General features: G+C 45.5%; 1 protein-coding gene across 1 annotated transcript; it reads left to right on the top strand.

The window, feature by feature from the left end:
• Positions 1-1305: 1305 nt before the first annotated feature.
• LOC106377769 lies at positions 1306-2520 on the top strand. The gene has a single exon (XM_013818014.1). It carries the CDS (start codon positions 1306-1308, stop codon positions 2518-2520), a length of 1215 nt encoding a protein of 404 aa, XP_013673468.1.
• The last annotated feature ends 13352 nt before the right edge of the window (positions 2521-15872 follow it).

Here is a 15872-nt window from a genome sequence, read left to right on the forward strand (position 1 = left end):
TTAGAAGATACGAGAACGCTAAGTGTTGAACAGGTCTCAGTGGAGAATGGAAATAATGGAGGATCTCACGAAGATGTTGCTGCAGAAGATGAAGGCGATGATAGCGATTACGACTACAATGGCTGGCATGATTATTGTAGAAACGATTGCGTGACGGACGACGACGACGATTTTGTAGAAGGTCCAGGCAAAGGAAGAAGTGGTGGACAGTCTGGTGGGAAGGGTATTCGGCGTCCTGGCGGTATTGGTGGCACAGGGGCTGCAAAATCGGCGTGTGGTAAGAAGCAACGATCACGTGGAGGTGGATATATATCCAAAAATAACGATTCTTCTGTGGAAATCACCGATCTAGCAAGAGATCTTGGATCACCCTCCAGATTGGAGACAGAAGTAACAGAGACTGAGGTAGGTGTTGATGTTGTTCTTGTGACGCCCCCTCAATCTAAAAACAAACACACCCGGGTGACTGAAGATAATGATGATGATGCTGTTGTTGACACTCCTATTCCCCAGCCGGCCGCATTTCAGGGTGAAGAAGTATTGACGAAAGCCGAAGATAATGTGAGTGGTACTCCTACAGACGTTGGTTGTGCGCCCAATCAAGCAACAGAGGCCGTTGAAAGTGGTGACATATGTCTCGAAACTCTCCCAAAACAATATAACACGCACAACCGTGAGCTCGAAGATGAGGACGATGTTGATCCTCCTGTCACCGCAACTAGACAAGTTCATGGTGGAGAAGCATTCATGAAAGGCATACAAGTACCAGATATGTATGGATATAATGATGTAGATGGTGTGTATAATGAAATGGATGGAAGCAGCTGCAACCCTCTTGACATTGACTTCAGCAAGGAGGACTCTGACATATACGTGGGAAGGACGTTCAAGCACAAAGCGGAGTGCAAGTTGACATTGGCTATCTACGCAATTGCTAAGGTGTGCACGTTTAAGCTCAGGCATTGCAAACGCCGACTGACGGCGAAATGCTACGAAAAAGAATGCAAGTGGAGAGTAGTGGCTGTTCAACTCGGTGATTCTCCAACTTATCTGGTTGAAAAGGCAATTATGAATCATGTATGCGTAGCCGACGTTAGAGGGAAGTATAAAAAACATGGTACAGCCAAAGTGCTTGCAGCTCTATTGCGTTCGAAATACGAGAGGCTCTACTCTGAGCCGCGTGCTATGGAACTTCCGGAAATGTTGTGAACGAAATTCAACTATACATGCTCATACTGGAAAGCTTGGAAAGCGAAAGAACTAGCGATTGCATCTGCGCAAGGAACAGAGGAGGATTCATACAAGATGCTACCACAGTACTTCCATGTACTCAAGCTAGCAAATCCTGGAACAATCACCGATATTAAAACAGAAAAAGACAAAGAAGGAAAAACAAGGTTTAAGTATGCGTTCATGTCCCTGAAAGCATGCATCGATGGATGGAAGTACCTGAGGAGGGTGCTAGTGGTGGAAGGCACCCACATGTTTGAAAAGTACAAAGGTGTTTTGCTAAGTGCCAGCGGACAAGATGCTAACAGCCGCGTATTCCCGATTGCTTTCGCAGTAGTGGAAAGCGAGAACACAGAATCTTGGACATGGTTTTTCCAGAGGTTATCTACTATTGTAGAGGATGGTTCTGATTCAAGTATAATATCAGATAGATGCGCAGCAATTTTCGCAGCGAAAGATAAATGGTACCCACGTGCACACCATGGTATTTGTCTCGTACACCTCCAGCGTAACGTTAATGATAAGTTTAAGGGGCTGCAACAGAAAGCAATGGTTGGCAGAGCTGGGGATGCGTTCAGAGTTTCGGAGTTTAAGGAGATAATGGAGGTTATTAAACTGACGGATTGGAGATGCTGGGATTATTTGGAGAAGATCGACAAGAAGCTATGGACACGTTCACATTTCGAAGGGGAGAGATATAACGTGATGACTTCTAACGCTGCTGAATCGTTGAATAATGCTCTTCTGCCCGCTCGTGATAGTCCTATAATGGCATTGTTCGAGTTTATTCGCCGGAAGCTGTGTACATGGTATGTGAGTAGACGCACTGAGATCAGTAAGATGAAGGGAAATGTTCCACATAATATTCAAAAGATACTGGTCGAACAGCTGGTGCTGTCAACGGGCCTTCTAGTTATGCCATGTTCGACTTGGTTATTCGAAGTTACGCACAGGCCAACTAATTTTGGTTTCACGGTTGATCTGGATAAACGAACTTGCACTTGCCTCGAATTCCAAAAGCTTGGTTTGCCATGCCGACATGCCATTGCTGCTGCTTCTTGCCGTAATATGCAGTACACCATGTTTGTTTGCAAACACCATCTCAAAGAGACATGGGCTGAAACAGTTAGGGGTATCATACTTCCGGTTCCGGATCCAAAGGATGTTGAAGTGCCAGCCGAAATACTAACGGTTGATCTTTATCCACCAAAGACCAAACGAACGAAGGGAAGACCAGGAATCAAACGTAAACTGTCCGCAGGAGAGATACCGGTAAGACTGTGGTGTTGACTTTGAACAATAATTTCAGTAACGTATAGTAAATTCTCCAATTATACCAACTTTATTGTTTACATCAGGGGGGGAGCAAAAAACATAAGCCGAACAAGTGCTCAAACTGCTTTAAGGAAGGTCACAAGAAGACCACTTGCAAGGAAGTTAAGCCCTGAATAGAGGATCTAGAAAGTCTGTATTTTGATAAAAACGACCAACCTCGTTTTGGAATGTATTTTTATTGTAGATCAACGATGAACCTGTGTTTGTTTGGATATGGTGTACGGAACTAATGTTGAGGTGTACGGGCTTTTCGTACTAAATATATTATGGTTGTAGCACATATTTGTTGTACACCTATAGTTGATCAATAGATGCATAACATTAATAACAAAAGTAGATATTATATCCGAATAATGTCACAAGAAGATCACTTGCAAGGAAGTTAAGCCCTGAATAGAGGATGTAGAAGATCTTTTCAGACTCCACGCTACTTGCAAGGCTATGCGTTCGTTGGCAGACGATGAAGACGTTTACGCTTCGTTTGATTTGTTTAAATACCCGTGGAGGCTTAACGGGTTTAGGCTCCGTTACCTATTGAGAAGATGATATGCCCAGGGAAACCCAAGTACACTTTACATCAAGGGCGTTGAGTATTTTTACAGGCGAAATATGTACGTTGAGGGTCTTGATTTGATGAAGAGAGCAGCCGATGCTGGATTCGAGCGAGCCTCGTATACCTACGCCAAGACAAGCAAATTATGGGATGATGATGGCGACCACTTCAGGGGATTTTCAAGAGACTACGTCGCTAAGATCGGACTGCTGGTAAGATCCTCGGCTGGATTGTGGAATTGGGACCATAACGACTACTTCCACATAAGGAGGCACGTCTTTATATCAACAGTCGCACCGATATTTTACAGCTGTCCTTGTTCTCCTCTATTGGAGGGACATTGGGCATTATGGGACATCGACAATAGGAAGGCTGAAGACATGTGTAACCGGTGCTTCTGGATAAAAGAGGTTAGTCTTTTTCTACGCGACTTCAAGGCATCCACCGGTCATCCAAACTTTGAAACGTGGCGTTAAGACTTGTTGGATGGTGGTAATCTTCATGTACACTACTCTATCCTATGTACACCGTTGTTAAATTGTTGCACACCAACAAATATTTCTAATCTTTCGAAGAGAATACTATTATGTCAATTGAAATGTAGGATACTATTATGTCAATTGAAACGTTGGATACAATTACGTCAATAAAAAACTTGCACACCATATATAAAAGTTGCACACCATATGTATGCCAGAATAGATACTACAAAATAGATGCAACAATATATTATATTAAAGTTTCTCAATAATTTCCTTGAGTAATGCAATCTCCTCAGTTTTTTTCTTCAAGACTTTCTCCATCTCGTGGATCTGATAACCAAGGTTTGCAATCTCACCGTCATTTTTTTGGGCATCTTCGTCAATTCGATCGATCCGATATTCAACACGACCTAAGCTACGTATCCTGGATTCGTGGTCGTCAACTGTTTCCTTCAAACGTCGGGTTTCATCTTCGATAGCGGCGGTCCATTCTTGCTTTCTGTGCAACCTGTCATTCTGGAAATAGGATTACAACTTACCTTTGAATCTTTGGAAGCAAAGCCAACAATTACATAAAAGATTACAACTCACCTTGAAATCTTTGCATACAAAGTATTTCTTCGGAATGGCTGCCGCTTCTGTAGAGATCTGAATGATAATTGCGCTTCCGCAAGGACAACGATCCGGGATTCCAAAGTTGGAGTCGTTCACAGCGTAAAGCATGTCCACATACGAGGCACCATCCGAGCTGCTGGAAGTCGACATCGAGGGAATTTTGCTGGTAAAGGAGAAAGGGAGATGTTATTAGGTCGAAGTTGGAGAAAGAAGAAAGGGAGATATTATTAGGTCGAAGTTGGAGAAAGTGCTCGTCACTGTGCACTTTATTTCAAAATTTAAATTAAACTAAATTCAAATTTCGGTCCGGGTTGCCCAAAAATCCGGCCCAGTCCAAACCCTAAACCCGACCCATTTACATTTTTTCCCAAAATTCTTTTCTCCAATTCGATTTCAGTCCTTTTTTGGTGTTCATTATTGTTCTCCAACTGGGAAGAGATATGGAATTCGGTGGCAGATCGAGCTATAAGGGAAAGGGAAAGGGAAAGGGTAATGAAACTGATGTGCGTTGTTTCTGTGCGTTGCCGGCGAAGAAATGTAAATCTTGGACAGACAAAAATCCTGGTCGGAGGTTCTACGGGTGTGAACGCTGGAAGGTAGAATAGTAGTATTGTGTTGTTATTTATCGAAGGGGTTTTCATTTCGTTTATCTTGTAGAGTCCACTTGATTGTGGGTTTTTCCAATGGATCGATGAGGAAGAACCTTTCGGATGGCAAAAGCAAGCTCTGATTGAAGCTAGAGACGAAATTTCTGAACAAAAGCGGACTATCATGGAATTGAAGAAGACCATCTCGCACCTCCAGAGTGATTTGGGCAAAAATGCAGAAATAGAGGAAGACATCATTAACGGGTTTCTAAATATGTGAAGAGGTGTTTAATTTGTCCTGCAAGCTTGTATTTTGGTATCTCAACATCTGCTGTAAACGTGTTATAACCTATGAATTAGTTATGAATTAGTTATTTAAATTTGCAAAGGTATTGTTCCAACAGAAATTATATGTAGTATTGGGATCGAGGAACTACATTTGGGAGGAAACAGCAGATGTTAAAACATAAATGACATAGGAGAAAACCAGAGAGATTTCCCTGTCAATAAAATTTAAAGGATGTTTGCAATGTTGACGCAAATCCAAAATAGCGTGCAGTTTTTGCAATCACCTTCTAAGTTGTCTGCGTAATCATGGCCATACACGCACCTGGGTGTCTTGATAACGCCATCATCCGGGAACTTGAAAGATTCCCCATATTTGTTGCAGTTCAGGTCTTCCGCTCCAAAGGCTTTCAATTGGTTCTCTATGGATTCTCCCATTTCACAAGTATCATCCAATCGAAGGTCATGGTGATATGCTGCGAACAGCTGAAACACTTTGCTCGCTTCCTTGTCGTTGCCAAGACAAACATTGAATATGGCGACAGCTAGGGTTGAGAATACATGCATTGGGCCATTTGGTTCCAATATTTTAATACTCTCCTTAAGTCCCATGCTCGGTGCTGTAAGGAGACCTTCATAGTAGATTGTCTTTCTGTTGCCAGCACTGACACATTTGAGATGAAACTCCCGGAACTGACAACCTTGGCGTATTTGACATGTGACGAACCCGTCCTCCATTTCACTAACATCGCACTTCTTCAAGACTGAGGGCTCGTGTGCGAGGGCGTAACCGCGTTTTCCAGCCCGCAGAAAAGGGCCAAGATTGTAAAATGATTCCTCTCCGACAAGCTCAATGATTTTGCACACAATTTCCTGGGGAAGATTTGGGAGTACGTGAGCTTCCATACTATTGGGGTCACTTGTTGGAGTTTTTTTGTGGTCTGTTTTATGGTTGGTATGAGAGGGATTATAGTAATTTAATAAACAGGTTTGTAGAGAAAACGTGTGAGGTTAATACGAGAATTTATTGTCCCACCTACATTTGAAACCTAACACTGTCAAATCATTTTTAAAGGGTCAATAAAAAATCCATTATTTCGTTTATCTCGGTATAGGTTCAATGCGTCTCCTCGATATAATGACTTATACGGGCGTGACCATCGTAAAAAGACAACCCTTCGCTTGCCGCCGTCTGCTCACTATAATTACTGAATTTTGGACATCATTTGCACAACGCTGAAAACACAATCTGGCTATAATGGCAGAGATGACTTTTCTAGATCTCCCTTCAGAAATCCAACAATTGATTGTCTCCTGCGTCGCAAAAAATTCCTTTCAAGATCTGTATAGACTCAGATCTACTTGTAAGTCAATGTGTGCCCTGGCAGACACGCCTGACGTCTATTCTTCGTTTGATCTGTATAAATACCCTTGGTGGACAGGCTTGCGTGATACGTTGTTGAGAAGATGCTACGATGTCGGAGGACGTATACCATCAAAGCTAGGAGACAAACTCCAACATCGGTTTATCGTTTCTTTACTCATACAGTTATCATGAAAAGATAAGACTCGGTGTACAACATTAAAACAACGGTGTACACGATTTATAAACCAAACAATGCGTTTTACATAATAAAATACAACAACCGTTACAAGGTCTAAGAAAGTCAATACATATGGTTGATGTGAAATGTCAGACTTGGTGTGCATCATTACGCCAATGGTGTACGATTTTTAAAGACCAAACAAAACGTTTCACTTTATATTGTGCACCAAACGTTACAAGGTCTACCACCGACAATACATGTAGTTCATTTTGTTCAATGATGTGACTTTATATAATACAATCAAACATCACAAATAGTTCTAATTATAACACAATAACATTCGCAATCATTTTGTTCAATGATGTATACCTTCACGTAGTTACAACAACATTACAACAACGGTGTACGAGGGTTACAAGGTCTACCAAAGTCAACACATGTAGTTGGTGTGCAGCGTTTTAACTCAGGTGTACATATCTAGAAATACCAAAGTCAATACCGATAAACTTTTTTGTTTCCCGATGATCATAAACGCATAATCACACAAACACTCCATAAATATACCATTAAGTTCCATTTCGTTCACACAAACGTAAGTACCATTGGTTTCGAACAACATTCTGACAAAGAAAACAACTTCAAGTTTACTCATTGTTTACTTTAGCATCGCCCACGAATTCTTCATAGCAGTCCATTGCATACTGCTCTCGAAATCTGTCAACATCTTTGTCGGTAATCCGACTCATTTCCTCCGTTAAGCCGGCAGCATGCATCTCTATGAACTTGGCAGCACATGGCCCACAGTCGCCACCCCTTTTGTTGTGATAAATGCCTTCTGCGCGGCTCCAAGAGTAAATTCGAAGACCTTCATTCACCTTATAGCATTTATGCCCCTCATATTTTTCTAATATATAAGGCAACGACTGTACAACCGAACACATATGTCCTTCCGCAACCTTGATCTCAGTATGAGGAACAAAGGAATCAAATACCGCCACATGACCTTCAGTCAGCTTAATGCAGAGACCAACCCAGTGATCTCCACCCCAATTCATCGGGGTGTACACGGTGTCGACATCGCGGCCAAGTCCCAACTTCATTTTCTGCCCCTTGCTCTTTCCTGTCACATACTGTGCTACGTTTTTCCCCCATTCAAACTGCAGCTTGTCATTGTCTGCGCTAAAGGCACTCCAGTTTGACTGAATGGTTTTTATAAAGTACTGATCCAAGATCACCATCCTCTCCTTCTGTAGATAAATCTCGCGACGCCTCCACAACATGTTCATTATCACATGCATGTGCTGTCCCAAAAAAATATGTAACAAATATTTGTTACATAAGGTGACTGTCAAAGGTATAATGTGACGACGATGCAGAGCTTAATAGTACCTCGTCAGACATCCATTTCCCCGGTTCAGCAATTTCAAGGAAGAAGTGATTACACACAGAGTGACCGGTAGCGATATCCCACATCCTGCAAATTTAACCAACAATCAGGAACTTATGCACGAGTGTATGTATATAACCTTAAAAAGAGTTAGAAACTTACTGCTCGGGGTTTTCCCTCAAAATTTTGGCAAACTTCTTAAACTGTGTTCGATTCGTTTTTGCAATGGGCTTATACTCAACCTTCTCCTCGCTCTTAAACAACTTTTTCACCTTTGGGTCACGGGTGTACACTCCAGAAATCTTGCTGGATCTCATGCGATGCCGTTTACCACCACTGCCCACATCTTCAGAGTCCGCATCCTTTTCACCACACAGATCACGTGGGTTCTCTTGTATCTGGCTATCAGTGGACATGTCGTCTTTACAACTGTCATATCTCTCTTCGTCCTCCGTCCCCTGTAATTCAGCGTTGATCTCCTTAACACTTGCCTCACCACCCGCCTTGGGAGGAGCAACTTTTCCAACCGCCTCCACAGGCTTTGGAAACTCCATATTTGATGTTTCAACGGAGTCAACAGATTGGGGCTGTTTGTCTGCCGTCCTCGCTTCTTCACCACCGTCAGGATCCTCCTCAACGAACTCACCACCGTTGTCGCCACCCGTTTTCTAGATGGAGTCAGTAACCTATGTCAACAGGTGTACACCAAAAATAAAATGTACATGTGTACACCAATAATAAAATGCACACCACCTGCGCAAAGCCAATCCCCGCCGTTGGTGTCATGCGGGCAGCCACGGACTTGTTTTCTTTTGGCTGTGCACCCTCCCCACCCCTCGTTGCCCTTATTTCCTGAAATTTCAAATCAGTTAATTACGCTCTCTGAGAATTGTCGAACAACAACAGACCTAAACCATTGCCTAAGATATAACTACCTCGTCCGCCCCCGGGATTTCAGAGTTGATCTCCTTCACAAGTGCCTCAACAAACCCCATAGGAGCAGAGACTTGTTCAAGCCTCTCTCCATCATTCTGATTTGATGTTTGACCGGACTCACCACCGTTGTCGGCACCCGTTTTCTAGATGGAGTCAGTAACCTATGTCAACAGGTGTACACCCAAAATAAAATGTGAATGTGTACACCAATAATAAAATGCACATCACCTGCGCAAAGTCAATCCCGGCCGTTGGTGTCATGCGGGCAGCTACCGACTCGTTTTCTTTTGGCTGTGCACCCTCCCCACCCCTCGTTGCCCTTATTTCCTGCAATTTAAAATCAGTTAATTACGCGGTAATTGAGAATTGTCGAACAACAACAGACCTAAACCATTGCCTAAGATTTAACTACCTCGTCCGCCCCCGGGATTTCAGAGTTGATCTCCTTCACAAGTGCCTCAACAAACCCCATAGGAGCAGAGACTTGTTCAAGCCCTCTCCATCATTCTGATTTGATGTTTGACCGGACTCATAGCCCACCGGTGGAGCACCTACCCATTTTTGATGGCCCTCCCCACCTTCTGGAGCACTTCTTTCCTGCATCAGATCCGTTAATAACGCACTTCAAGTAATGTACAACAATAACAGACCAAACTTAATGTGACAGATATAACTACTGTCTATGATATAATCAGTAGCGGACACGTTTCAATTCCGGTGGATGCAACCTTAGATTTCGAGGAGGGGTTTCCATCCCATGAAGGATGAAAGGAGCGTACACTACCAACCGAACTGTAACAGTTCGGCTTTGTTTTCTCCCATGCGACTGGGGAGCCTTGCTCATACCGGTACGTTGGGTTTCTTTTCTGCCATGCCCCCGGGGAGGTTACCGCATGCTGGAAGTTAGAAGAAATCCGCAAATATTCACAACTATTGTTATTACCACTACTTAGCCAAACACTACACAACTAATTAAGATGCAAACGAACCTCTGCTGGTAACACATAGGACTCAGGCTCAACATCTAATACATCTCCAAACAGGACGAGGGCATTCGATTGTGTTTCTTGCTGCTGACCATCCCCCCCAGCGCTGGGTTAGAAGTCTAAGCAATAACACAACAATAAAACTATCTATCACATTACCTGATCGCCTTTGTTTCCGCCGGATGGTGGAAAACGTGCATTGTCAGACTCGTTTTCTTTTGCATGATCATCATCATTCTGGTGACCACTTTCTCTCTCTCTGATGAGGGTGGGTTCTTCCTGCTCACTTCCTGGAAAACGGCAAAGGTGTCAGGACAGTAAATGACCACAAATTTGTATATTATGCGAAAAAATAACTTCGGCGTACAACCTTTGTCACCTCCTTTCCACCTCCAGATCGACGCCAAGGCAACGTTTTTTTCCCAACATGCCGAGTGCCAACCGTTTTCCTTTTTTTTCCCTTCCTGTTTCGCCCCTCAGTTTCACTCACAATACTATCATCAGGAGACGGAGTGCAACGCACCTGCGGATCATCCATCGCTTTCCTCTTCCTAGCGTTGCGTTTGCTCCCCTCGGGCAGACCCAAACTCTTGCAAATCAGTGTCCGCAACTCTTCAATATTGTTCTCCATCCCCTCAAACCGCTGGGATATCCAATGTTTTAAATTTTCATGCGTACACCTCTCTGAGCATTGACGATTCTCTTCTCCGCTGTTTCCAGAAGAAGAAATATCTTCAACTTCAATGGGCGATGTATTACTCGGTCGCAAATTTCTCTGGCGTACGGGAGTGGGACAAGCTCCCTCCCCCTGGGCAGCGTCTGGAACCATAAACTTGGGAGAAAACGACTGGTCACCACCTGGAAAGTCCTCAGGTTTGAATGTTTCCCCACAAATCAACTTCTGCACCAAAGAAGTAACTTGCCTATCTTCATTCTGGTCCACCAACAGCAGTCGTTCCTCATCAGGAATCACGGTGAAGTGGACAGAGAGCTGCAGCCAGGCAAAAAGCAATGGAAGACACGTTAACCACAAAAGCCGTAACCGTTTAACTTCACTGTATTTTTGCATCCGCTGTATTTAAAACAAAGGGAAAACAAACTTACGTCTGGGTCTTCCTCGACAGCAACTATTTCGTTGACTGTGAGAATAGTGGACGGCGAAGAGCAAGCTCCGGGGGAATCAATGAAAGTGGCGGTGTTCCCTGCGTCGGGAATTTTCTCCAATAGCAGAGGCACAACATCAAATACGAACAACTGCAGAGCAAGTGGAAACCCGTAGCAAACTGTTGTCTTTTGCGATAGCCGATCACGCATAACTTGCAGTGGGTTCTCACCTGGTGCGACAACAAGGGGAGGCAGGAAACGCGGCATGGTCGTCAAGAACGACTCTCGACCCCATGGATACGCTAACAACATCTCAACGTACCTGGGCGTTAGTTTAAGATCTTTGTTACTGGGCCAGAGAACACCATCAACCAACGCGATCAGAGCCAAAGGGAGCCGTTTCTCCACAGCTAGATATTCATTTCCCAACATGCTCAGTACACTCAGGACTGTTAACTTACCGACAGCCGTATCAAAGAGCTTGTTCCACATCGTCGGAGGAACAGATTCAGATGCTTCCGAATCCTGAACATCGAAAGCTCCGCAGTTCAAACCTGTAACGTCTCGAAATTCATCCAGCGAGAAACGTAGTGGATCGGGCCCGAAGGTGAACCAGAACTCGTGTCTGCGAGCCGTAACGAGCTGTCGGCTAAGGAGGCAGCCGATGAGCTTCGTAGAGTTCTGGCAGCGTACAATGGGAAGCTGAAACAGCCCCCGAAACTGGGAAGCCATCAAAGTGTCCATCGCATCCGTCCCCTTTAGAGCAGCAGCAACAGAACCGATGACGTGTGATTTTGAGTAGATGTTTACTCGCAACTTTGTCGGGTACGCACCATATGCGAACAGTCTCCGGGGCAACACAGATGAGAGCACCCCATCAGAGAATTGTCCCCCTGAGGAATCACCACCACCGGGGCCGTCCTCAGATCCAGAATCTACAAATAGAAGAAAAATCGATAACTCAAATAAATGGCTTCGAACACAAAACGGTGTCGACTAATCATTACTAAAGAATCTGTCCGATGACATGCAAAGACGGAATCCACATGAACGGAGGTGGACGAAACACATACCCGGATAGCGCTGCTGTTTCGCAGGAGGGCGCTCCGGGAGCTCCTCACCAGAGGATCTGGGCCGACGACGAACGGTTGTCTGACTTAGCTTGGACTTCTTCATCACTGCAGGCGTCGTCTGGGGTCTAATTATCGCCGGGGAAGATTCTCCAACGGCTGCGACAGGCTAAGGAACACTGGTGGATCTAGGTCGAAAGATGAATAGTCCTCTCAGACTTTCACAGTAAATGAATTTACCAGAAGGTCGTTTACCGCCGTGTGCAGGTAAGACAACGAAGTTAATGACCCGGGTTTTTTGGAAACCGGGAAAGTCGCCGAAATTCTCACGTGCGAGAGAGGAGTGGCATTTCTGATATTCCGCAGCTGGAGTAAGGATCGTTTCGTCTTTTGCTTTCAAGGTCACAAATACACGCGACCCATTTGCCGAATTAAAAACTCTGCGCGGCCCAAAGCCCGAATTATAAACTCAAAAGTGACCCACTTTGCCAATATTTTCATACTTTCTTTTGTAATCAATTTTTGTTTGTTCGTTATTACTTTTTTATTTTCTCAATCAATTTGGTCATCCTTTTGAGTGATATTGAGATGTCAGGCGTCAAGAACTATCCGGCTTCTTTGTGAAAAAAAAGAACTATCCGGCTTGGGTATTGATGATTTTTTTCATGTTTTTAATTTTCTCTTGTTCTTGTTCTTTCAATAATTGTTAAATTATATTACTGGTGTTGGCCGTGTAGAGGATGGATTTTACCATCCCACAAGGCCCGAGAAATAGGAAGGCCTGGCCCGGATTAGGAAGAGCGACGGCTCGATCGGTCGGCTCAAGAGTCAGGTCTCTCGGCTTGACTCTTGAGTACTTTTAGTTGATCATCATCGACTGAAGTACGTTCGGCTCAGCGGCTGCTCGGACGCCTATGGGCTTCTCGGCCCAGCAGAGGAGGCCCACCAAGATGGCGTAAATTAGGTCAAGGACGAGGTATCAGGACGTCTATATAAGGGAAAGGAGAGACAACGAGAAAAGGATCCGAAATCACTGACTAACATTTGACGGCTAGATTAGGGTTTTCACCTTTGCTTCATCTCGCCGTTAGTTGTACTCTTCCGGTAGCTCGTCGAGCCACCGGATTCCTTTCTGTCGCACTCTCTTCTTTTCCCTTGTAACCGACTGAACGTTTTTCTCCGACCATTGATAAGACGTCTTTTTTTAAACCCATATCTTATTATTTACCGTTTTCCGATCAAACAGTTGGCGCCCACCGTGGGGCAACTAGCAAAGTAACGTCAGAACTATGGTCGTTAACAACGACAGTTCTTTGTCAGGCGAGGAGCGCGAAGCTCTCGAGGTGACACCGGCTACAAAGGTGACACCTACGCCTACACCAGTAACTCCACTTCCCCATCATGCATCTATGGAAACTATCCTGGCACGCCTCGCCCTACAAGAAGCGGCGCAGAAGGCGGCAGTTGACCAAATCGAGGCGATAGCAAAGATCCTTGCTCCTCTCGCTGCAAACGCCAAAGCTTCAACGGCGCAGTATCGTCGACACTTGTTCGCCACAGAACGAACCACCGACTTGGCACCTACGCGGGATAACGATAGCCAAAGCGCCGGTAACGACACCAACGCGCACACCGCAAGCGAACTAGCCGCATTGAAACAGTCGGTCCTCGATATCAATTCGAAGATCCACCAGGTGACGACGTCCGCGCCCCAAATCGAGCATGTACTCGCGGAATCTCTTCGTACACCCTTCACGCAAAAGGTTACCGGCGTGCGGCTACAGAAGATGGAGAAACTCCGTCTTCCAACCTTCAAAGGTCTCTCTGACCCTTCTACTCACGTCACGTCTTTCAACATAGCGATGCGACGCGCAAACCTGACCGACAAAGACAAAGACGCCGGCTTTTGCCAACTCTTCGTCGAAACCCTAGAAGGACCGGCCCTTACTTGGTTCACCGGCCTCAGAGAGAACTCCGTCGACTGTTTCCACGACCTCTCGACGGCTTTCCTTAAGAACTATATCATGTTCACCAACCAGGAGGCGACCGTGTCAGATTTGTGGAACCTCACTCATGCCAGCGACCAAAGTCTCAGCGACTTCATGGAGAAATTCAAAGCTATTGTCTCGAAGATTGATATTCCCGACCATATCGCCGTCGAATCTTTGATGAACACCTTGCACGTCGACTCCACATTCCGCCAGGATCTTTACCGATATCCGACAAAATCTGTCTCCGACGCCATCGCTCGCTCGCACAACTTTATCCGCATGGAAGAAGACACCAGAGCAAAGTTCGCAAAAGAAGCAGCAGCGAGACAGCGATCCTCTCGAACAAACGACACCCGCCCCGAGCCTCGCCAGCACTCCTCCGGTGGAAATACCACTCAGAAGCGAGGCTACGTTAGCTCGGTCGATGATGAGGAATCTCCAAGATCAGCAGCCATCACGCGAGAGAAAGGCTGGAACCACTGGGATCGAGACTCCGCTCCGAAGCAATCAACCCCAACCAAACCAGCGAGTTCAAACTCCGAGGAGCCGAAAAAATGGTGCCTCTACCACAAAAGGGATTCCCACGACACGAAGGAATGCAAGGTCCTCATCGGGCAGTTTTTCGACGGGATCACTAATGGGACAATCCAAATGCCCACTTCTCCTACGACACCAAAAAACACTAAAAGCTGGAGTAAGAGCAAGGAGAAGAAGGCACAGAAGTCTCAAAAGAACACGGCCCCGAGCGAGGAAAGAGCAAGCCCTGAGCGCACTCCTGTCAACAACGTCGGCCCCGCCAACGATTCGTCAGAAGACAAACACCGGCGTCGCCGGCGACGAGTGGAAGTCATACTCTCTCGCCCTTGCGACTCCTCTGATGACGACGTCCCGACAGTGCAACCAGATATGCGCGATAAATTGGACAGCAAGGATAAGCAGTCTCTCGCTCCCTCGAAAGCAGATAAGGACCTACACATTCTATTGAAGCAAAAAAGCGCCACGGCCGAAAACACAGGAACCACCGACCTCCGTGCGACCATCTCAAAATGCAACGCTCGGAGAGTCGGTCAAACTGGCGACCTTCGTGACCAGCTCAATTTGAAGGCCGACGACCTGCGAATCCAACTCAACCGTTCGAAAGGGTCCGATCTGCGACGACATCTTGAGTCAAAAAAGAAACAGCCCGCAGAAACTCCTACATTCGAGAACACAACTGACGATTTGAGGAAGCAACTCGAATCAATGCGAGCTACCCGAGCCCCGCACATTAGTGTCATAATGGGCGGATCACCACCTTGCGGTGACTCGGTTCGAGCCGTCAAAGATTACAAACGTCAAGCAACCACCTCTCAGAAGTGGCCTTCTCCAGTCGAAAATGATCACCAGATCACTTTTTCGGCACTAGACACCAAGGGCGTCCACATGCCACATAACGATCCTCTCCTCGTCGACCTTGACATCGGCGAATGTCTGGTCGCAAAAGTCCTTATTGATACCGGCAGCTCAGTCGATCTCATCTTTCGCGACACACTCGACAAAATGGGAGTTGATTTAAGGGATATGAAGCCTTCCTCTCGCACGCTCACCGGCTTCAACGGAGCCTCGGAGCAAATGATCGGGACAATTCACCTTCCAGTTTACGCAGGTGGTATAACCCGCACCGTCAAGTTCTCCGTCATCCGCGCCAAAGCACCCTATAATGCCATACTCGGAACACCATGGCTGCATTCCATGAAAGCCGTCCCTTCGACTTATCATCAATGC

This window comes from Brassica napus, chromosome C7 (genome assembly GCF_020379485.1).
Source record: "Brassica napus cultivar Da-Ae chromosome C7, Da-Ae, whole genome shotgun sequence".
Lineage (NCBI taxonomy): Eukaryota > Viridiplantae > Streptophyta > Magnoliopsida > Brassicales > Brassicaceae > Brassica > Brassica napus.

Bases quoted from the DNA above. Each gene is read 5' to 3' on its own strand.
- LOC106377769 (XM_013818014.1), top strand. From the start codon at position 1,306: ATGCTACCACAGTACTTCCATGTACTCAAGCTAGCAAATCCTGGAACA.